This window comes from Danaus plexippus (assembly GCF_018135715.1).
Source record: "Danaus plexippus chromosome 29 unlocalized genomic scaffold, MEX_DaPlex mxdp_37, whole genome shotgun sequence".
Lineage (NCBI taxonomy): Eukaryota > Metazoa > Arthropoda > Insecta > Lepidoptera > Nymphalidae > Danaus > Danaus plexippus.
In genome coordinates this window covers 951,048-972,025 of record NW_026869858.1, presented here as the reverse complement: position 1 = coordinate 972,025, position 20,978 = coordinate 951,048, and the positions used below count along the sequence as shown (strand labels likewise).

Below are 20,978 nucleotides of genomic sequence, written 5' to 3'. Positions count from 1 at the left end.
TAAATAAACAGTGTTTGTGAATAGAAATAGAATTAAAAGCTTCTGCATAGTAAAAAACAAAATATACATTATTCGTAAAAGAAGTATAGAATAATTGTGTATTTCTATTTAAAACATATTATTTCAAAATATTTATCGGGAATAATGAAATCCCTTATTAATGAATAAATTCATAAATATAAATTCCAAAAATATGAAAGATTTCCACGATTATATAATTTTTTAACGATAATGTCAGTGGGCTGTCAAACTCATGTCAGAATAACCTAAAACGTTAAAATAATTATATATTGTTATGTAAATGTATATTTAAAATATATAAACACAACAAATAGTCGGCCATTATTAATTCTTTAACATAAATAATAAATATGAATATAGCGCGTAAAATTTGTTCAATACGCTATCCTCACGTTCAAAGCAATGTTCACAGGAAATTCAGATTTTCTAGTGTAAACTTCGATTCTACTAAAGCTGATACTCAAATACAAGAAGAGAAGTTTGATTTCGAAGATCTCAAAGTACTGGAGAGGGTGGAGCGACGGAAACCAGCTATCCCGCCGTTCATGAAAAACGTCTTCCTCTCAATTTTCAATCGTGATTTGCTTGCATACCCTGAAATTTTAAACAAGGAGGAGTCCACAGCTCTAGATAACAGAGTTAGCACTCTAAAGAAGACATTTGAAGATCCTAAAAGCACTGTAGATGAGAGAAGAGAGGCTCTCTCGAGGACCGGCATGTTCAGCGCCCCAGTGGCTCTCACAGACGGCGGTTTAGCCATGAATTGTACTGAAAGTCTGCGTTATTTAGATGTCATAAGCGATGACTTACAACTCGGTCAGGAATTAAGTGATCATTGGGTGTGCTTGAACCTGCTTAAATCAGGTTTAACTTCTGATAATTATCAAAAAATTATTAATGATTTGACAACCGGTGATTCCACTTTAGGTGTATGTGTTCAAGAGAAAATATCTGATCGGGTTCTGCAAGCTGATTTCCGGACTAGTGCGGTCTTAAATCAGCATGGTATGATTCCTAACCTTTTCAATCTCTCATCTAAGTTGGATGTATTTCGTATAACGGAATAACAATCACCTCATCTATTCCATGTTCTTATACATGGTCTCTCATAAAATTTATTCAATGTGAGAGAATTTAATATATATATGATATGTCTTCTAATAATTGGACCTCTGAAACTATATGATATGATATGGATATGATAGGCATGATGTATCCATGATATGCATATGCACTTAAATAATGTACCTCATAATTATAATAGTTTTTACCCCATATCATATAAATACATTTTATATTGTAGATACTTGCTTTACTTAAAACAATATATTTCTCCCTTAAAATATTATTAAGATTTAATCTAAATACGGTAACGAAAATATTCTATTATAAACGTAAATAAAATTTTAGTCTATTTGAAATTTACAAATTACATTTTTCTGACAAATTCTTGGCCTTATTTAATAAGCAAAACGAGCTGGTTTCAAAACTTTTTCTGTGTTGTTGGAAAGGCTGTACAGATATGTATGTGACTTTCATTGTAGTGTTCTTCATTAAAAAATGTCCTTCTTGTCAATTGTCCTAATTACTTATTCTCATACATTAATAGTTCCTGATATTTAAATTAACTCGGATAAAAATTAATTTATTCCAGGTGTATGGGTGATAAGTGGCGAGAAAATATGCAAAACGCCCACCAAATATATAATAGTACTCTGCATCACTGAAGGGATGAAGTTGAAGGCTTTTCTAGTCCACCCCGACGCCTCCGGAGTGAATTACAGGGAAAACTTTGTGACATTCAAGGATACACCCGGTATGTCTTCACGAATCAATAAATCATCCGTTCAAAGATATGTACATATATATATATATATTAATACAAATGTCTTTTATATGTCCTATGCTAAATATTTAAGCAAAAATGTTTATCAATTGTTTATTCCAAGGAATTTTCTGATGTCTCCACCAGGTACTCCATTGACTGAAGCCTCAGAAGAACAACTTTCAAAGACACTCGGTATGTCAAGACTGTATACAGCAAATCTCTGTCGGAACAGCTTGATGAGGAGCATGAAATCCAGCGTTGAATATGTCAGATCAAGGTTTACAGCTGGTGAGCATCGAGTAGGGGCTAGAATGACATCTAGGAGTAATTACCACCGTTGTCATAAAACAAACATACAAACTAATAGCACTTTTACCGTCCTTGGGCTGATTGTAGTATTTTTTTTTCTTGATGACCAGTACGTAGATTCGTATTTAGAATGTCTATCGGAGCTATTGCGTCTAATTTGACCGTAAAAAGGACAACACGGGTAATTTCCGTAACATTTCCATATTGGTCTAACGGTGAAATAAAAAGGGATGGGACATATCACCTCATTCTATTCTTCTGGTCACAGTTTGTTAATAAATTAGAATTATTTGTTCTACTCGGTCACTTAGACTTCAATCCAAATAAAGAGAGGGTAGGCTCTGTCTAAAGCCTCGTAAGTACTACGTCATCACTCCAAAGTCTTATATGTTCCATATAACTGAAATATCTCCAAGATGAAGGTATCTTCATAGTGAATGCTATCTGCAGACCAAATTTTGTGACATATCCATTGTTTTTTCTCAAAATTTCTGTACTATGGCCACAGGTAAGCCTCTATCCGAGTTGCCAACAATACGTTCTCAGATTGGTGACGCGTTGATGACTATATACGCCTCGGAGAGCGCGGAATATTTCACAGCTGGCCTTTTAGACGGATACATGGACCCTGATGCGGAATTGGAAGTCGCGATGTGCAGGCAAGTGGGAGATAAAGACATCTGAGGATATTCAGATACTTACAATGTTGTTTTAAACCAGCTACCAAAATTATGAGTCCATATATTCTGTACTATTATCTCTTAAGTCCGTCAAAAGTTGAATGACTAGATTTTAATAATTTCTCTTTTTGGTAGCTGTTAGAGTATTTATATCCGATTTTGGACAAATAAGAAATTCACTATATTTAAATGGACCCATAAAAAGTTACGTAGGATCTACCACTGTCCCTTACCACTGCTACTGTTTCTTAGAGGTGTGCCCTAATGCCCTAATGTTTGTTATTTTTAATCCATTTCTTTTAAACAATAATAGCTCATCTTTAGGACACTAATATTGTAAACGCGTAAGTTTATCTGTATTCGTTAGTGTAAAAGCAATAGAAGTTTTAAAATTATATCTTGCAATGAATAACGCTCGGGATACAATGTTCCAAAAAAGGAATTCTCATAAAATCTAGGAAGAATCTTAAAAAAAAAACAGCAGAATTAAATAAAACAGCTTTCAATAAACAAATTTAATATCAAAAATTCAAGGAACTTCATCGCAAATCACGCCCAGTCACAAATCCTGAAGCTATTAGCGATCCAAGGGGTTGAGAAACCACAGGAATGTCTTCACCAGCTGGATGAGATGAGAAAGCTGTCCTCCCGCGGGGAAACCTTGGAAAACGTCAATATGTTCATAGGTGGGTGGTGGAAATGATACTGATAATGATAGGCCATAGGAAAATTTTTGCTCGTCATTTTTTCAAAACATATAACTATGCATTAATTAGAGCACATTTTACATACATAGTCCCTAACGAAGGGAAAAATATCATATGTACGGAGGAAAAATGAAAATGAGTCTAGCAACAAATACGACTTTATATAAAAAGCTTAAACAATATCGACAATGAGTTAAATTTAATCCGTAAGTAATCTAGTTCAGTCAGTAACGAAAACTACACCTGTATACAAAATGGTCTTATCCCTTGCAATATCCCCTCATAACTCCTGTGTGGTAAATCTACAATAACTCGCCTCCACATTTCTGCCAGCCCTCAACGGCATCCACCACGCCGGTAGGAACATGGCGACGGACGTGAAAAGGCTAAGGAATCCGCTATTCAACCCATCGTTCATCATAAAGAAGATCATCGCTGACAGAAACCAGGTTAAATCATACTATATTTGAAGTAATTTGGTCGTGACCCCATAGCTCAGCGTACAGTGGCGGTAATTAACGATGACCTATGGTCGTGATATAACTGCTTCCAGGAGAGGGACGAACCTAGACTGGACCTGTACCTTTCGGAGGACCTCCATCCAACTTTGAAGAAACCCTCGGAACAGCTGGAGTACTGCGTTCTTAGGATGAGGTGATGATACTCTTTGTAATATTGTTTGTGTGTGTTTGTGTGTGTGTGTGTGTGTGCGTATGTTTCAGACTACAAAGGACATGAAGGTATTACAATAACTAATTACTTTAAATATTTTCCTTGGTGATTCTCGTGATATTCTTATGTATAATTAGTACGTTTGTTTATCGCAAATATAATTTACAAAATTTCTTTATTTAAAACCCATTAAAATATCTGTTTCTCAACAGGTACATAGTGGAATCTTTGATGAGCAGATATGGAACGGACGTGGTGATGGCCGGCACGTAAGTAAATATATATCAGTATTTCGCAGGCATTCTATTACATTCATAATAGTGATAATTTTTTGGACAGATTATTTTGTTTCAATACTCTAAATAGGAAGTAACGAAGGAGTGTTGATCGAAAATGTAAAAAAGTTTTCACTAGGCAATTTTTTTTTTTTTTTGCCATATAAAAAAATCTTATTATTTTATGCAATAAAGTATAATTTAATGATATTACATTTATTTGCAATAAATATACAGACACACACACACACACACACACACACATACACGCATTATTCCTCTAATCCTTCCCTATGCTGCAATATGTTTATAATATTTATCTTGTTTCGTTGGCGTATTGTTCCATAATTCACAGTGAGTTAAACCGGTTGGCTGAAGCGTCTACGCAGATATATGTCATGGCTGCAGTACTGGCGAGGGCTTCCAGGTGAGAAATATAAATTTATATGCCGTATTTAACAATTTTTTTCATACTAACTTGTATTTGTTTGAAGATTTTGTAGATCTTTTACTATTTCTATAAATATTAATTATCTATGCATAAAAACTATAAGATAATTCTAGTTTTTTTTCTTTTTTACTTATGTCAGCAATTTATTTAGTTTTTCCAGCACTATCTATTCAGTATAACATCGAAATAGGTTGTCCAGGTTAATATTTTGCGTTCCCAGGGCATATTGCATAGGATTGAGGAACGGTGAGTTTGAAATGAAAATTGCAGCTTGTTTTGTCGAAAGCACCAAAGATCATGTTAAGAAACTGCTCTTGGAGATAAGCGAAGGGGAGTACCTTAATATGGACCACTTCAGGATAAATTTCGGCAAGACCGTCCTCGATAATAAGGGCCAGTTGCTTGAAAAACCAACCGCGAGGGTTTTTTGGTAGAATAAATGCGTATTACTGTTTTTTGTTATTTTATTCTTGTGATTTACATTGAGGTGTGACCTTAAAATATATACTAATTATAATATTTGGGAATATTCCATAACTAGGACTGCATAAAATCGTGTGAAAATAGCGAAAGCGAGTAATGTAATTTTTATTACTATATCGGGTTGATGTCAGAAATCAAACTGCTATATGGTAATATAGCTAAACGTATATTATAAGTATGTTGCAAACACAAGACACGTGAGTACTAAACTTAGAAACGAAAATAGACCAACAAAAATACGCCTATAAAACAATTTGCGACGATACGTAGCTTTGTGGCATTATTTTGATAAAATTGCTACGAAAACTTTTGCATCTATGGATTATATTTTGGATACACATTTATAAAAGACACTCCACCGTCAGCTGGTTTGAAAGTATCGCCGATTGTGACGGGCTTGACGGCTGATTTCTTTCTGTTCCTCAACTTGGCTACTCTTTCCGCCATTTTCTTTGGCAATTTCGTCTTCTTTGGCTGAAAAGCTTCTATCGTCTTTACTGTTGTTTCCTTTGCTTTGTTTTTCTCTTTACGCTTGTAATAAAACACCTCCCAAGCTAGCGTCAACATCGCCAGACCCAAGCCGAATAACGTGGCTATGAAAACTCCACCTAGAATTTGTGTAATTACTATTATTATATAAATATCATATAAATGTGTAATCCGAGCTGTACACTTGCCTAGACTCTCCAAAGTGATGCCTTCTGACTCGTCAGAATCAGGACAAGCCTGCCTCGCAGATTCATTCCAATATCTGTTGAAAGATTTTAAATCAGAAAAGAGCTGTTATGAGTTCTAGAAAGAAGTTATGTATTTTAATGTCGTGGCTAGAGAGATTCTGTTTGGCAAACAGACAATTTGCAACATTAACACTTGGGAGCGTTATATTCTTGTGACGCATTTATGCATTAGCGATTATTCATCTGGTTGTAAAATGCTCTCACTTAGCAGACAGCTGCTCAAGGAACCGCTCCTTCTGTAGGTCTAGAAGAGCTCGGGACAGCTCCTCTTGTAACCTGGATCCTGATGCCACTGCCAGGGCGTAAGGTTGCTCAGCGAACACCTCACCCACCTCCGTCAGGTTGCAGTTGCGAGTTATTTCGTATCTGCAAAGTATTTATATATATTATACTAAGTCAATCGTCCAAACTCAATATATTTTTTAGTTTTATTGATCAGGAAATAGAGAACTTTATCATGGAATAGTATTTTTAACCCAGTACAAAGAAACAATGTCTGTTTTATTTGACAATTTCATGTTTTGCAATGAATTTTCTCTGTAATTCTTGACATAAACGTGTACATAAATGATGATAATATAAACATGTCAACAAATTATTAAAGAATTAAACCGAGAACCTTATTTCAGCTGAATCATGAATGAAAGCGAAATCCGCCTCGGTGTGTTCGTCGACTTGCTGGAACCCCGCCTTAGCGTCGGGCACAGGACCTGGAAGCATTAATCATTATAAAAATAATAGCATTCAGTTTTCGACACTACAAAACTGACGGACGTTGAAGACTTGTTAGGACTGTGAATTCTATAGTCCGTACTTGGAAATTGAATTAATTTATGGTCTGGACTTTTTGGACTTTGAGATCAATGGCATTTGGGTACATTTATTTAGAAGACTGTATTTCAATAATTTGTTGTCTTTGCCTCGTGAATTGCGATAGTACATGTGCAGCCACTATTTCTCTATTTAGAAGTTTTTCAAAATACTTCCTACAGTTTTAGTATTTTTGGATTAGGTCCTTATATTTTTCTACGGACACATGAGAATTTTGTTGTGACGAGTATGGCTATTAGTCCTAGCTCTGATAGCGTCGACGAAAAAAGGGACATTTTAAACTCCAAACCATAAGTTTTTTTGTTACATTTTATTACCTGATGCATTTATAGCCAGCAAAATGTGTCCATACTGTTCTCGTATTGGATAATCCCACACTCTGTACTGCGACTGGTCGGATGTTGCGTTTAAAGTTATTTCCTTCCACACTCTGAAAAATATGCATCTTTTAAATGCTTCAACAAAGCCAGCGAACTCGTACCCCTTTTTATACACCTGTTTCAAAAATCAGAATTTTTTAAAAAAATCTCGTAAAACTAGACATTCAAGTACTGTGAGTTTGTGACATATGTGTCTAAATTTATTTGGGTGAATGCTTACGAATGACATTTAATGTCTGCAAAGCAAAATGAGAAAACCAATATATAACAATAATGAAAAAAAACGTACAAAAACTATCTCACATCAAATATCTTTTAGAGGGTAGTATCATCTTGTGTATTCCGAATTAAACGAGGAATACATCAGTTGCAACACGTCACCTGTAAAGCGTGTCCTCTGCAAACTTCATGTTTATGAAGTACTGATGCACGGTAGATCCCTCTACCACTGTATAATTAATGCGGGATTGTCTCGCAAGCTGCTCCAGCGAGGACACTGGTGTCTAGAATATTCAATATATGAATATGAACAGTCCACAACCAGCAGATCCCTAAGAACCATTCGCTCAGCCTCCTGATTAACTATTGCTTTTCAAATAAGTAGAATGCATTAGAGTATTGTTTTGTCTAAATACATACTCGGCTTCTTATTATGGTTTAACGTGGCAATATTATATCGAGAGACATTTAAAAAGATAAAATAATAAAGGTCCGTAAAGAAGCTTGTTCTCATACCTGCATCCTCTCAACGGTGAGAAAAGCTGCCAAGTTAGCAGTGAAAGTAGCAAGCATGAGTACTACAAATAGCCAATAGGCAGCCACGAGAGTACGTCCAGATAGTGCCTTGGGGGCTTCTCCGCCTCCTTGAGGCGTGAATGATGTCAGTGCAAACCAGAAGCTCTCCTTCAGAGTAAACTCTCTAGATGAAATAAAAATTTGAATCGTAATTAAGTCTTTTATACTGGTGATTTCAAAAACGGTTATATTCAAAAAAATTGTTAAAACAGTTTCCAATTAAATGTAATTGGAATCCAGACATTTTGTTCGTACCGAGTGGGATAGGGATAAGCTCCGGGATTGTTCCTAGCGGAATAAGGCGAGTACTTCTCCAGCAACCAGATCATAAAACCGGTCAGGAGAAGAGCAGCCACGATGCTGAGCCACACCTCTGTACGAAGAACCGTCATGAACTTGAAGAGGGACGTCTTACGTATCGGTTTACGAATAACTGGAAAGTTAACGTTTTTATTTGTCACCTCCCTAAATTATATTCTAACAACATTGCTTCTCAGTTTCAGTCTGACTCTAATTTTAGAGAAATTCTTTCAGTGTGTCAGGAAATTTATTTATCAATGCTCTATATTAATGATTATAACATTCTGAACCCAAAAAATATACAAAAGTAACTTCATTACGGAACCTCAAGTACAATATCTTGATAATTTTGATAAAGAAATCTGGTATATTAAAGGAAAAATATTATTTTTTCTTTTATGGTAAAAATGCGTACAAATTTAACAACCCCCAGAATAAATAAGAGATAATTGAAGCGTTTATGTATATTAAATATATATATACCGAAGTTATTCTATCAATACGCTTCCTTCTTCGTCATGATCATAGCTAAAGTTTGAAAACAGCCTCCGATCCCTCTCACTTACAATTTAAAAGTCATCAAAAGAATGAATAGGCCTTAACTGATATGGTACGCTCCCCATTTAAGGCTACACTCAACATATTATCATTTTGGATTAGAAGTAAAACCACTTAGCAGTTCCTGATTATTCAGGTCGTACCTATAAGTATTCCAGTTTGTTCAAAATAGGGTGCCACAAAATCCACAACTTCCTCTCTCTCAGCTGTCATGGTCAAAGCAGCGACGGCTATATCTGTTTCCTGATAAAATATTAAGGAAATTGTATTCAACAATCGTATAATGTTCACTACATTGAAAAAATATATTTTTTGGTCCTATTTCAATTTTATTTTAACTTTTTCAAGACGGACAAACTTGAATAAATTAAAATATATAGAGAAATAGATTTATTTAACCTGTAGTTACCATTCATTTAAATGAATCTAAGTTTTCCTGATACAACGCGATTTTTATTATTTTATATCACACCACACACTTTCATCTCGTCTGCCCGTGATCACGGTGGCTATAACCAAACAGAAACGTCTGGGTTATCTGGATACAAAATAATAAAAAAACGCGTGGTATCAGAAAAACTAAGATCATTTAATTTCATTCAAATTTAAATGAGTGTACGCGAAAATCTTAGACATCATTAACTTACACCTGTCATCAAATCCCCTATAATTCCATCCCATGAGCCGTTTGGAAGCCTCCTTCCGAATGTACCAATTTTCGGTGTCACAATTTCGTAGTCAAATCCTAATTCCTGTGTCCGAAAAATAAAATTTTGTTTCGTAAATAATACAATGCAAGTCTACAACGTGGTAAAGATTCTTTATTTTGGACCATCAATGCAAATACAAAAATTGTACTATCATGGTCTTTTAAGTTAGGAATGTTATAAAATGAAAAATATTATAAATTTTTTGCTTCAACACGTTTATCTAAGAAACTAAGAGCTGGTTTAAGTCGAAATATTTCTTTGGATAACGACCATATCTACAAAGGGATCTTATTGTGTAAACAAAATTTAAATTAATTCTTCTCGAAGTAGAAGGTTAAATTTAATTTGTAAACCTCAGCTATTTTGTTGATGAGCTCGATACAGTATCCTTCATACACGGGCTGACCATCCTCTGTCAACATTGGCTCTCCGGTCTCAGAATATTTTACCAACGTCCACGGTATGGCCTAAAAATTTAACAGAACTAATATCTCCGGATGTTTTTTTATTATTTTAACTAAATTCTCAAGACGTTTCGATTACTTTGCAGCAACCGTGATCACGGGCAGACGAGATGAAAATAGATTTTTTATTCTATAGTACAGCCCAAAATATTAGTTTTATTTAAATGAACGTGAAAGTCCTAGATATCATTTAGTAATAGATAATTTTTTTTAACCTTTAAGTAATGTTGAGCTTCTTCCTTAAATGTTCTGATATTTTCGCAAGTATTTTAAGTCTAATTTCCGTACATTATATAACAGACTGATAATTTAATATAGCAAAAAAAATTACGTATTATTAACAAAGCTCCTGTCACCTTTTTGACAGTATGATACTTAGAAAGTCAATTGCTTTACAAAACTCACAGGAGATGTGCCGACACGGAAGAAATTTCTCAAAGGTTCAAGCTCTACTCCCGGTAAGAGCTCATATTTCTCATTTGCCAACCAAGACGCGACTCTCTCCATACCAGACTCAGGTTTATACATGGATAATATGAAATTGGACCGCAAAAACAGCCCAGACCTTGAAATTTATTAACACATACCCACTCCGATTTACATCTAATATATTTAAAATATCACATTTTATACCAAAAAGTCTAAATATTTCAGCATTTAAATCTTGATATTTCGAAAGCTTCAAGGTTATTAATAACTATAAGTGTTAAATTATCCCACCTTTGTTCGTCCCAAAATAACAATGAGTCATTTTTAGCGTTATCTTCTTCGAAGATTTGATACAACTTGTCCCTGGTAACATTCATTTCGTTCTGTGGGTTCTCGCAATCTATATTAACAGCGTGATTCGAACCTAGTTTTAAGAAAACTTCACTTGTATATTGAATAATATTTTTCAGAAGAAATTGCTGTCGCTGCGAACAAACGCGTAAATTGGTTATTTGGTAACAATGATTTTTTTTTCATTTTCTTCTTTATCAAAAGCATTTAAAAATAAATTGACGTCAAACTCTTAAGTCATAAATATTAGAAAATCTTATCTAGCAATCAGAATTAATTAAAATTACTACAGATAAAATTAATTTTACCTGCATATTAGAGGGACATATACAATCTTCCTTCAAGCCTGCCAACTTGCAGCACTCCCCGAAATCCGACTGCAGGATGAAAGTTGGCAACACTAACATAGACGGATCGACCGTCTTATAGTCAGTAAGTAGAATATTCCAACGGTATTTACGTTTAACCAATTTTTCTTTGACTGCCTAAAGAATATTTAATTATTTTTTTTACATAGGTTATTATTAAAATAAATCCAATCCATATATTTTTTAGCTATAGTCCATTTAACAAAATTTTATAATCTAACATATTTATAAAACACTTATATTTTTTTCCTATGTAAATTATGATTGTTTCTAATTCATGCAACGAAAACATCATCAAAATCGATCTAGGCTTTACAGAGATCAGACGGAACAGACAGGCCAAAATTCTAAAAAATATGTTTCGTATCTACATTGGATAAGTTCTTAGAACAAAAACTTCTATTTCATTTATTTGTATAGATAACAAAATATTTACTCTCTTATAGGTCGTCATTACGAACTCCTCGTCTCCAACAATAACGTAAAAATTTGGTTCCGGACGCATGTTTCTCAAGGCTTTGGCTGATTCTCTTGTTAGTCCCGCGTGCACCCACACTCTGACGTGAGATCTGCCCAGCAGTTCGTATAGGATTCTATCTACATCTAAAAATAACGGTACGTATAATATGATCCTAAAAGATGATTTAAAATATCTTTAATTGTAATCACGAAAGGTAATACAAATTGGTGTTCCATGCAGAGGATTACGGATTAACTGCTTCATTTATTATCTTTTGTAACTTTTTTTGTTACAATTTTTTTGTATTAAATTAAAATACAGACCGCTTTCGCTCTCAACGAGGTACGCTGCATCGGTTGCGTTCCTGGAATCCAAATAGCTATCGAAAGCTGAGACGAGTTGCTGTGCTCCTAATAAACTATGGATTATTGGTACCCCAGCAGTCTCCGATAGCTGTTCGGCCATTTCCCATGGCGACCAAGAGAGGTCAATTATCGCAGACACACCTTTAGACACGAAAGCGCATACTGCAAGGAAAAAGTTTCTTGTATACGAAAAAAGAATCTATTTTAGTGAATATTTTTTCACGTATCTCTTTTTTACTTCATATTGTTGTTTTCCTTACATTTATTGTAACTTTCATCAGCATTTTCTCTGTCTAGTTGTATCACTTCGTCACTTATTAAAAGGTCTTGTTCGTTATCTTCAGTCATTTTCACTGCTCGTGATATTTCCTGCGCCAGTTCCGGCTCGTGGACTTCCGTTATGAATACTAAAATTTTGCGACATTTTAACAACCAACCAGTCTAACCGCAAGACATAGCTTCGTATGTTTTAATAAAACATTTAAAAACTACATGTTTGTGGCCATAGCCATAATCAGATTAATGAATTTAAGCCAAATAAAAGAAGTCTCATGACATGACATGTTAATTTAAAAATATAGTTATTATAAAAAAATATGTTATAACTCTTATTGTTTCCCTCACCAAAACGGAGACTCACTTCGGATATAACGGACACAAAATTTAAAATAAATATCAATAAAAACAGAACCGGAACATTCATCGTTCATAACAAGATCTACAACCGCAATTCCTGACTTTATTTATTAGAATAGCTGAAATGTATTCCTGAAGCAGATAAGGTATGAATAAAGCAAGAAATAGGTAGAAGAGAATCCTAATTTTTTCGTACATAACAATAATTAGACGGAGGGCATAGCTTTGAAAGTGAAAACGTAGCAAGTTAACGTGGCGTGATGATGTAGGTCTGGTATGGGACCATTGCCAAGGGGAGAACAGATTTATACGAAGTAATAAATTATTATGAAGGGTTGCTTAAACAAAGACAGGATAGCCTTTGGTTATAATGATTGACGTGGGTACAGTCGAATGAAAAACAGCTGACAAAAATTATAATAGTAATTTAAATTATCTCCAAATAACATTTTCGATAGTAACTTTATTTTTATAAATAACTAAATCAACATAAAAGTTACGCTCATTGAGTAACGTATAAAGTGTGTCCAAGCAATTCATGTAGTAACCTAAGTTGCAGGCTTTTCAGTTTAAGCCACCTAGATGCCGACTTCAGCGCCATCTGCCGGGATGATTAGTGAATCTAACCCATCCGAGGCGCCGCCCTGTATACTAAGTATACATTAAAACCCTTCTAGACGTTAAAGAGTTTAGTTACATTCATATACACAGTAGAATTATATATATACAAATATTTATTATAGTAGATTTAATTTGTCTTTCTAAATAACTGTCGGTTATAAGCCGAGGGTCTAAAAGCTCAACAATTTGAATATATCGAGTAACTTGTCGCGAGTGTACTCAATAAATTATGAAGCTAGGACAAGGAAAGTAACAGTTTACGATACAACAAAACCGTGTGAACCGAGGCATGGCGACGAATTATGTAAAGCTGACGAGAAACGAACACGCGAATGCCATTATTTGCTTCATTTGATTTTATTATTGTTTAACTATAGTTATTATTATAGTTTTACAACTATAGTGTTGTAGCATCAAGCTTGGATAATATATTAACTAGTTTTGATCGAAATAAAAGCCTTATAGAAACTCTTCCCATCTATTTTGTCATTTAACATAAGGATTTACGTTGATGATCGATATTAGTACTACAATACAATAAAGCGTAAGGTGGTAGAGCCTAGCTGTGGTCAAGTTACTGCAGCTCGAACATGGGCTGGCTCGACCGGAGTACCATCCTCTCACAGAAGATCAGCGTGAAGTGGTCTCAAATAGCTGCTCTACGTCTGATGAGTGAGAGAGCTGGTTGCCCTCACCTTTTCCCACCCTTGCATCAACCGCTTCCCCAATCAAGAGTGACAACGCATCCGCAAAATTATATTGCGACTGTCCATGGGCAAGGGTAATTACCTCCATTAGGCAATCCGTCAACTCGTTTGTCCCCTCTATCTTAAAAAATATTATACAGTTTTTTACCTTCTACGTAATAACTGACAGTTTGATCGTTTTTCACTAATCGTCAGTTTGCATAATCGAGATTTGCGTCGTCACTACACAAAAAGCGCTTCCCGTTTCTCATTCGCTAATACGTTAAAACTGTAATGTGCTAAAAAGTATACATGAAAAAACGATTAAAGCTTTGTATGTAGTGTATTTATTAAAACTTGGACTTAGTCGAAGGTCAATGGAAGAAAGAATGCAGACTCATACCGAGGATAAGAATATTTTACGGAAACAATTAATCTATACGATAAATATAATTTAAGAAGGTATATGTTTGTCATATTAAATTAACAGCTCTTCACCAAACAAACACACAAAATATATACGTGTGTAACCTACACAAAAAATACAAGTTTGAAAATGAAATTGTCTCTCTAATTAGTTCGGCTAAGATGTATAAGTATATTAGTATATATAGGCAGGTCATAAAGAGTAACTTGGAGACTTTTTAGCTGATTTCAAAAAGGAGGAAGTTTTTAATTAGACTATGTTTGATTACTTACGTCTACTACACTATTAGTCCTTCAAGTAAAGGTCTAGTTTCATTTTTTTTTTTAATTCACAGTTCTGAAGTTGTTCCATTGTCACCAAGTCAGCATCTGATATAGTAGTCGTCGAGAAAGCTATTGGAAGCTAATAAGTATATCAAAAGGGATTTAAAAAACGGGTAAAACTCTGGCAAGAGCTGGTTGCGATACAAGAGAAAAATTAAATTGCATAGCTTTTGTATTTATTTGTGGCAAATTAAAATATATAAAAAAAATTAAGATGACTTAGATTTCACAAATAATAAATAAAATAATATTTAATTTTATTAAAAAAAACTTCTATAGACATCGTTCTATTCACTCCATTTTTTTTTTTTGGCAGAAACAATACGGAAACATAATTTATAATTAATACACAGAAAAAAAAATATAAATAAAAGAAATCATTTAATAGTGTAGAAACTTGTGCTAAGTTGGTCTGAATGTCTTGATCAGACGAATTTGGAACAGGTCTTCCTTCCTGGGAGTCTCAGCGACGCCATGCAGCTCTTGGTGGAAGACAGCTCCTTCCTCAATCGCACAATGTCGACCTCAGCCTGCCGTTTACGCTGGAAATACACTGCTGGATAATTACGACAATACGGTGCAAATACGTAGCAGATTGTTTGTCTATGTCAGCAGAAATTTTATATTTGGCAACAATTCAGATATAAATATAAATAAAATTATATAATTCTGAACAATTATCATTTATCTAGCAATATTTTAATTAAAACCTTCGTCTTGAAGCGCTTCAACTATAATAAAGACAGCTTCCATTTTCATTTTCACAGAAGAAAAAAACAAACTTGTTTTTTATGCTTTTACTTTATACCGCGGGTTCCAAAACTTATTGTCTCCCACCCACTTCGAGAATAAATTATTTTTTTGCTCCCATATTTTTCCGCGTATTGAAAAACCACTCTAACTAATCCTAGCTAAATGATTTTACAAATCACCTCCCAGGTCACTACATAACGACCCCTATCCATTTTCCGTGTCTCCTACTGGCCCCTCTTAGGCCTGCAGCGCCCACAAGGCTAATTATCACTCACTTTGGGAAAGGCTGCTTTAAAGTGTTTATTTTTAGGGTAATTTCTGTGTCTTACTTTGAGCTCGTTGGCAAGTCTTGCCTCCACAGCAGCGACTCGTTGTCTTAGATCAGCGATGTCACGCATCAGGCGCACAGCAGCTAACTTGTTGTCAGCCTGAAAGAAGACAACTTAATATTACTTAATAATTACAAGTCTACTCCACTGTACGATAATTCAGTATTAAGATTATTTCAAGATAAGATTTAAGATTAGAATTTAGTCTTTTTGTTTTTTTTTTTTTGGTGACCAAAGACTTGCAATTTACTGATTCCTCTGCACTCACATTCCTCGAGGGTGCGTTCTTGGCGACATTCCTGCTGACAATATTTGGCAGTTCAGACATAGAACACGGAGCGAAGAGATGATCTACCGTCCTTGTCACACCTTGGATGGCCTGGTGAGATGGAAGATGGATATTATTGATTGATTTTTGACAATGAATTGGACCTTTTATTTCGGGGGTACATTTTGGGGGAAATTGTAAATAATTTACTATCATAATCATAAGGTCAACTTCATTTAAATGAAACTAATATATTTCGGATATACTACGCGAATTTTATTATTTTAAAAGTACATAATCCCGAAGTTTTGGTTACTTTTAGTATATAATAAAACTCGCTAAAGTCAATTAAGGTCAACTTATTTTTCTAAAGATATTCTGGTTTCTACTTCCAGTAGGTTATATTATATATTTATAAATAACAAATATAAAAAAAAATTATATATTTTAAAACTGAACCATCTTTATCTGTCTAATATAAAAATATTGCCGAACTTGCAATCAAAAAAAGACTTCGAGAAATAATGATATCCAAGATTTTCGCGAGGAAATTTAAAACAGACACAGTCAACCTATCTTAGTAGTATCCGAGTAATCGAAAAATGTACAATTAAAGCAAACTCGTATAATCCAAAATATAATTATCTTTGAAAATATGCAAACCATGACTGAAAACTATAAAAATCCTAATATATTTTGGAAAAATCACATGCCTAATGAATTTATGTATAGTTGTTGAATATACCTGTGCGGTGGCATTCCTCGCGTGCTGCACGTGGTGGGCTTGTTCCTTTTCCAGGTGCCTCTGTAGGTGTTCCAGCTCTGATACGATGCTGAACTTCTCGCGCTCTAGACGCTGATTGGCTTGTTTCAGCGCCTATTACATATTTTAGACTATATACTGGCGTTAAACACAAAGGATAATATTCATTCAAAAAGTGTAAGATCCAAGAAAAAAACAGGGGCTATGTACCTAATATATATATTTGTCATAACAGCTCAATTGTATAATTATTTAAAATCCAATTTTGTTAAAATTTAGAAAGCTTTAAACCTTCATCTTCTCTTTCTTCTCTAGATGGCATTCCTCCACTCTTCTCTTCAATTTCCTTCTCATCTCGTCCAGCATATTGGAGAGAGTGCTCCTATTCGCTTCCAACTCAGCTCGCTGCTGCACCACCACGTTGATAGCTGTTAGCAGCTTTATGCCTGAGTTATGAAAATAAATGTCATGTCCAGGTCATATAAAATATATAGTAATAATAATATATATATTGCAACATACGTTGTTCGTTTAGTCGATACCTCTGAGCCGCTGGCTGATACCCACAGTCAGGGCTGGGCGCCCCGGAGTCTATACTCTGGGTGAAGCCATTGTTCATCTCGGGTGAATCCTACGTTAGAAATATCTTATAAATGTAACTTACTTGTTTGTATAAAATATATAAATATACTAAATAGAACCATGAAATTGGGAGACAAGTGAGAATGACATAGGGTTGAGCCTGAAAGATATACAGAATGAAATACCTGTAATGTAATTTTCTTTTAATTCTTCTTCTGTAATGTAATCACTTTTTAGTCTCTAAATATCTAAATCACCACACAACCGGTAAATATGAACAAATAAGCCAAAATTTTCTAGAGCAAAACACTATATTCTATTAATTGTTCGCTTTTGATTTCTCTATTTGCAATATGGTTAATGCAATAAAGTTTAATCGTTTGTTTTGTGTAAGTCACACTACTTATACTCACAAGCGACTTGAATTTCGGCATTTCATCGTTGGAGAATCTAACGCTGTGATTCCTCGTCACTTTTTGGGCGTTTTGTAACATTTTGAGCGCCATACTTTTAATCCTGTCGTTAAAAGAAGAAGACGTCCATTTTAGGGTTAATTTAAAATGATTATAAATACATCTTCATTTGCACATTTAGGTAAACAGAAAGTGTAACAAAAGAAAGAAAAAATAATTAAATATGTTCATGTATAGTCAGTGATTAATATGAGACGAGCAGGCGTAGATTTGGCAGAGCGTATTGTTTTCAAAGTTCCAGTAATCTAGATGCTTGACAGATCGATATGATGCTGCTCATCTGAACGGTTGAGGTCATTGATCTATTGCTGGATCACTAAATGTTTTGGTTCAAGTGACGCGGTGCGTCTACAGTGAAGCAAAGTTTATATGCTACAAATGCCAGGTGTCGGATCCAGGAACAAAATATCAGATGTGATGGAAGCAGTTAAAATTCATAAGCTGGCTGAAAGTGAAATTGCAGAACGTGGTCCGTTAGAAGTGGATAATGTTCTCTGCTAGATCTTTGGTAGGCACTAGCTCTGGCAGGTCTGTTATACTGAAAAGGATATGGTAATAAAAAATACCTAAGTAAATCATTAATCTTCCCACGTATTGTGTATTGTTTAAAGCCATTTATTAAATAAAATTCAAGGTGGTAGAGCCTAGCTGCGGTCAAGTTACTGCAGCTCGAACATGGGCTGGCTCGACCGGGGAAGTACCCTCTTACAGAAGATCGGCGTGTAGTAACCTAAAATGGCTGCGTTTCGAACGAGAGAAAAGGATGCCCTTTCCCTTTTGCCACACTTTCCCGCCCTTTCCTCTCCCTCTTCCCCAATCAAGGCTGGCAACGTATCCGCAAAACTATGTTGCCAATATCCATGGGTGACGATAACTACCTCCATGTGGTAGGCCGTCTGTTCGTTTGCCCCCTTTAGCATAAAAAAACAAACGTTTTTGACAAAACGTAGCGACTCATGAAGCGGCGTTCAATAAAAGAAGAAAGAGGAACATAGTGAATCTGCTTAGATGATGACACAGACCGTTAAGAATAAATTTTGTAGAGCGAAATTTATGAGACTTAATTTTTCCAAATAAACAGCAGATTACTACTGAAACTACAGATATATTACTAATTAAAAGTAAATGATATATTTGATTAATTAAGAGCAAATCTGTACAACTTCAGTTTGTTAAAAAATAATCACAAACAGGGATGCAGATATTCTAGTGTTATAACTTCGCTATAAGCTTGCGAATTCATGAGACAATCTATTTGGTGACAAAATTGAATAAGTTCGTACGGTATCTATTAATAATTCGTGATCTCAAAACGTCTGTAACCTTACAAGTGTGCTTCGTTACACTTCATACGTAGCGTTTACGGTTTTTCGTTACAATATTTACTACATTAACGTTGCTGAACGAGTAACGGGATACGTCTCGTATGTTGTCACTATTCAGACTTGTGGTACACATCACGATGATTCCGTAGCGAATAATATAGTTAATAGGCTATTACGTTACAAATGAAATAATCCATTAAAAATTTGCATTATTTTACAATACGTGACTTCATCTGCGTAAAACAAAAAAAAATTATAAACTTTTAAGCGTCGCACGCTTCCCGCCTCCCACTCGCGTGTTATAACGCTAACTTTCGGGATCAAAATAAAAGTTACACTCCATTACGTCAGCTACCTGCCAGTAAAAGTCCCGTCGAAATCGATCCAGCCATTTCAGTGATCAGCCGGAACAAACAGACAGACAGAAATTTATAAAAAAAAAATGTTTCTTTAGCCTATGTCGTTTCCAGAATCAAATGCATGTAGCAAAAAAAGTTTATTTTAAAATTACTATAACACATTCCAACCTTATTTATATGTATAGATTAAACAATAATTTGTACTGTTTTTCGTTATTTAATAAAAATTTTCTTTGAAATCATTATTACATTGCTACATCGAAAACGGAGCCGTCTTCCTGGACTGTCAATTTAAGACATCATTACCAAATGACTTATCTTATTACAATTTAAAAATTTCATAGTTAGATAATATTGATGTTTAGATTAGATACAATGGTCGTAATAAAGGCTTTAATGTGTGTTGGAGAGATAAAGATGTCTTTAGATTCATCTTCTGCGACATTTGTATTTTAATGCATAAAAAACATTAAATCTGCCTGTCATAGGAGATGATTATCACTAAAAAATAAGGTTATTATAATGAATTGATTCTAAAATACTAAAAATTGAGCCATCTACATTGGAATACTTACCCAGCCTTTTGGTGATAATCTTGAAATTTCTTATTATATATCCTGTCCAGTTAATAGCCAAATTCTAGACGAGATTTAGGGTTATACTTAAATTTTACTGAGTTCCCGTCACGCGACCGGATTAGCCAACTCCTTTTGATATTTCGCATGGATTTTCGTTTATTGGGACGAGAAAATATTTTCCTTACACAGCATGTTCATATTGTTAACGATTACGAAATTTTAAACATTATCTTCTATAAAATTATTCTAAATAAACTATTATTTATATATATTTGATTCAAGATTTTTTCACATTGTTACTTCTTACTGTTCGTTGCCTGCGAATTAAATTACTTAAAACAACTGTCAGTGACGTCTACAGTCTGTGTCGCGTGCCTACGCACACAATTCAACTGTTATGACTTGGTCTTACAACAAATACTTTGATTATGGGGATGAAGTATAGCCTATATCTTTTTCTGATGACTTAGCTAGGTAATAGTAGTTTCATTATAATCTTGCATGTTTTTAGAAATAACATCTCGGTTAATTCTTTTTTCTACCCAATTAAGACTTGCAATTATCACACTCCTATCTTGATCAATCTTAGGAACATTATACTGAGACGAAATTTCTCATTGCATGGATTCAATGTGCAAGTGCCGGGTCCATCGCGTTGCAGGGAGAGGAGCTTTAAGGACC

The 20,978-nt window shown here is 34.5% G+C and overlaps 3 protein-coding genes and 1 long non-coding RNA gene across 5 annotated transcripts; 2 read left to right on the top strand and 2 right to left on the bottom strand.

Annotated features, from left to right (window-relative positions):
- The first annotated feature begins 249 nt into the window (after positions 1 to 249).
- On the top strand, positions 250 to 5,397 carry LOC116776778 (complex I assembly factor ACAD9, mitochondrial). Its single transcript, XM_061529193.1, has 10 exons — positions 250 to 1,026; positions 1,676 to 1,837; positions 1,994 to 2,137; positions 2,667 to 2,817; positions 3,373 to 3,524; positions 3,879 to 3,994; positions 4,099 to 4,199; positions 4,430 to 4,486; positions 4,848 to 4,919; positions 5,164 to 5,397. The coding sequence occupies exons 1-10, from the start codon at positions 372 to 374 to the stop codon at positions 5,375 to 5,377; spliced, it is 1,824 nt and encodes a 607-aa protein (XP_061385177.1). The 5' UTR covers positions 250 to 371; the 3' UTR covers positions 5,378 to 5,397.
- Positions 5,398 to 5,573: 176 nt separating this feature from the next.
- On the bottom strand, positions 5,574 to 13,051 carry LOC116777051 (ionotropic receptor 25a). The gene is made up of 18 exons (XM_032670407.2): positions 12,799 to 13,051; positions 12,435 to 12,581; positions 12,133 to 12,336; positions 11,786 to 11,952; positions 11,290 to 11,466; positions 10,922 to 11,115; positions 10,607 to 10,766; positions 10,091 to 10,204; positions 9,675 to 9,779; positions 9,171 to 9,270; positions 8,425 to 8,602; positions 8,110 to 8,293; positions 7,756 to 7,877; positions 7,312 to 7,424; positions 6,783 to 6,873; positions 6,368 to 6,529; positions 6,104 to 6,177; positions 5,574 to 6,034 (listed from the first exon to the last, which is right to left on the bottom strand). The coding sequence occupies exons 1-18, from the start codon at positions 12,875 to 12,877 to the stop codon at positions 5,742 to 5,744; spliced, it is 2,664 nt and encodes an 887-aa protein (XP_032526298.2). The 5' UTR covers positions 12,878 to 13,051; the 3' UTR covers positions 5,574 to 5,741.
- On the top strand, positions 11,318 to 15,014 carry LOC133320559 (uncharacterized). Its single transcript, XR_009753815.1, has 3 exons — positions 11,318 to 11,413; positions 11,796 to 11,964; positions 14,879 to 15,014. It is a non-coding gene; the product is annotated as an uncharacterized LOC133320559 (long non-coding RNA).
- Positions 15,015 to 15,089: 75 nt separating this feature from the next.
- LOC116776779 (uncharacterized) lies at positions 15,090 to 20,539 on the bottom strand. Of its 2 annotated transcripts, none has more exons than XM_061529214.1 (8): positions 20,295 to 20,539; positions 17,976 to 18,078; positions 17,503 to 17,611; positions 17,272 to 17,426; positions 16,963 to 17,094; positions 16,218 to 16,328; positions 15,950 to 16,048; positions 15,090 to 15,420 (listed from the first exon to the last, which is right to left on the bottom strand). In XM_061529214.1, exons 2-8 carry the CDS (start codon positions 18,066 to 18,068, stop codon positions 15,373 to 15,375), a joined length of 747 nt encoding a protein of 248 aa, XP_061385198.1. In that variant the 5' UTR covers positions 18,069 to 18,078; positions 20,295 to 20,539; the 3' UTR covers positions 15,090 to 15,372. The 2 variants fall into 2 exon arrangements, with proteins under 2 accessions (XP_061385198.1, XP_061385197.1); XM_061529213.1 differs by having other exon boundaries at positions 15,090 to 15,409; positions 20,295 to 20,536.
- Between the last annotated feature and the right edge of the window lie 439 nt (positions 20,540 to 20,978).

Bases quoted from the DNA above. Each gene is read 5' to 3' on its own strand.
- LOC116776778 (XM_061529193.1), top strand. From the start codon at position 372: ATGAATATAGCGCGTAAAATTTGTTCAATACGCTATCCTCACGTTCAA. The intron at 1,838-1,993 runs GTATGTCTTCAC...TGTCTCCACCAG, and splicing joins GACATTCAAGGATACACCCG to GTACTCCATTGACTGAAGCC. The intron at 3,525-3,878 runs GTGGGTGGTGGA...CATTTCTGCCAG, and splicing joins AAACGTCAATATGTTCATAG to CCCTCAACGGCATCCACCAC.
- LOC116777051 (XM_032670407.2), bottom strand. From the start codon at position 12,877: ATGAATGTTCCGGTTCTGTTTTTATTGATATTTATTTTAAATTTTGTG. The intron at 11,116-11,289 runs GTAAAATTAATT...GTTTGTTCGCAG, and splicing joins TATGTCCCTCTAATATGCAG to CGACAGCAATTTCTTCTGAA. The intron at 6,530-6,782 runs GTTCTCGGTTTA...AATACTTTGCAG, and splicing joins CATGATTCAGCTGAAATAAG to ATACGAAATAACTCGCAACT.
- LOC116776779 (XM_061529213.1), bottom strand. From the start codon at position 18,068: ATGGCGCTCAAAATGTTACAAAACGCCCAAAAAGTGACGAGGAATCAC. The intron at 17,427-17,502 runs GTATGTTGCAAT...TTCATAACTCAG, and splicing joins GTATCGACTAAACGAACAAC to GCATAAAGCTGCTAACAGCT. The intron at 16,329-16,962 runs GTATATTCAACA...CCATCTCACCAG, and splicing joins CGAGGAATGCCACCGCACAG to GCCATCCAAGGTGTGACAAG.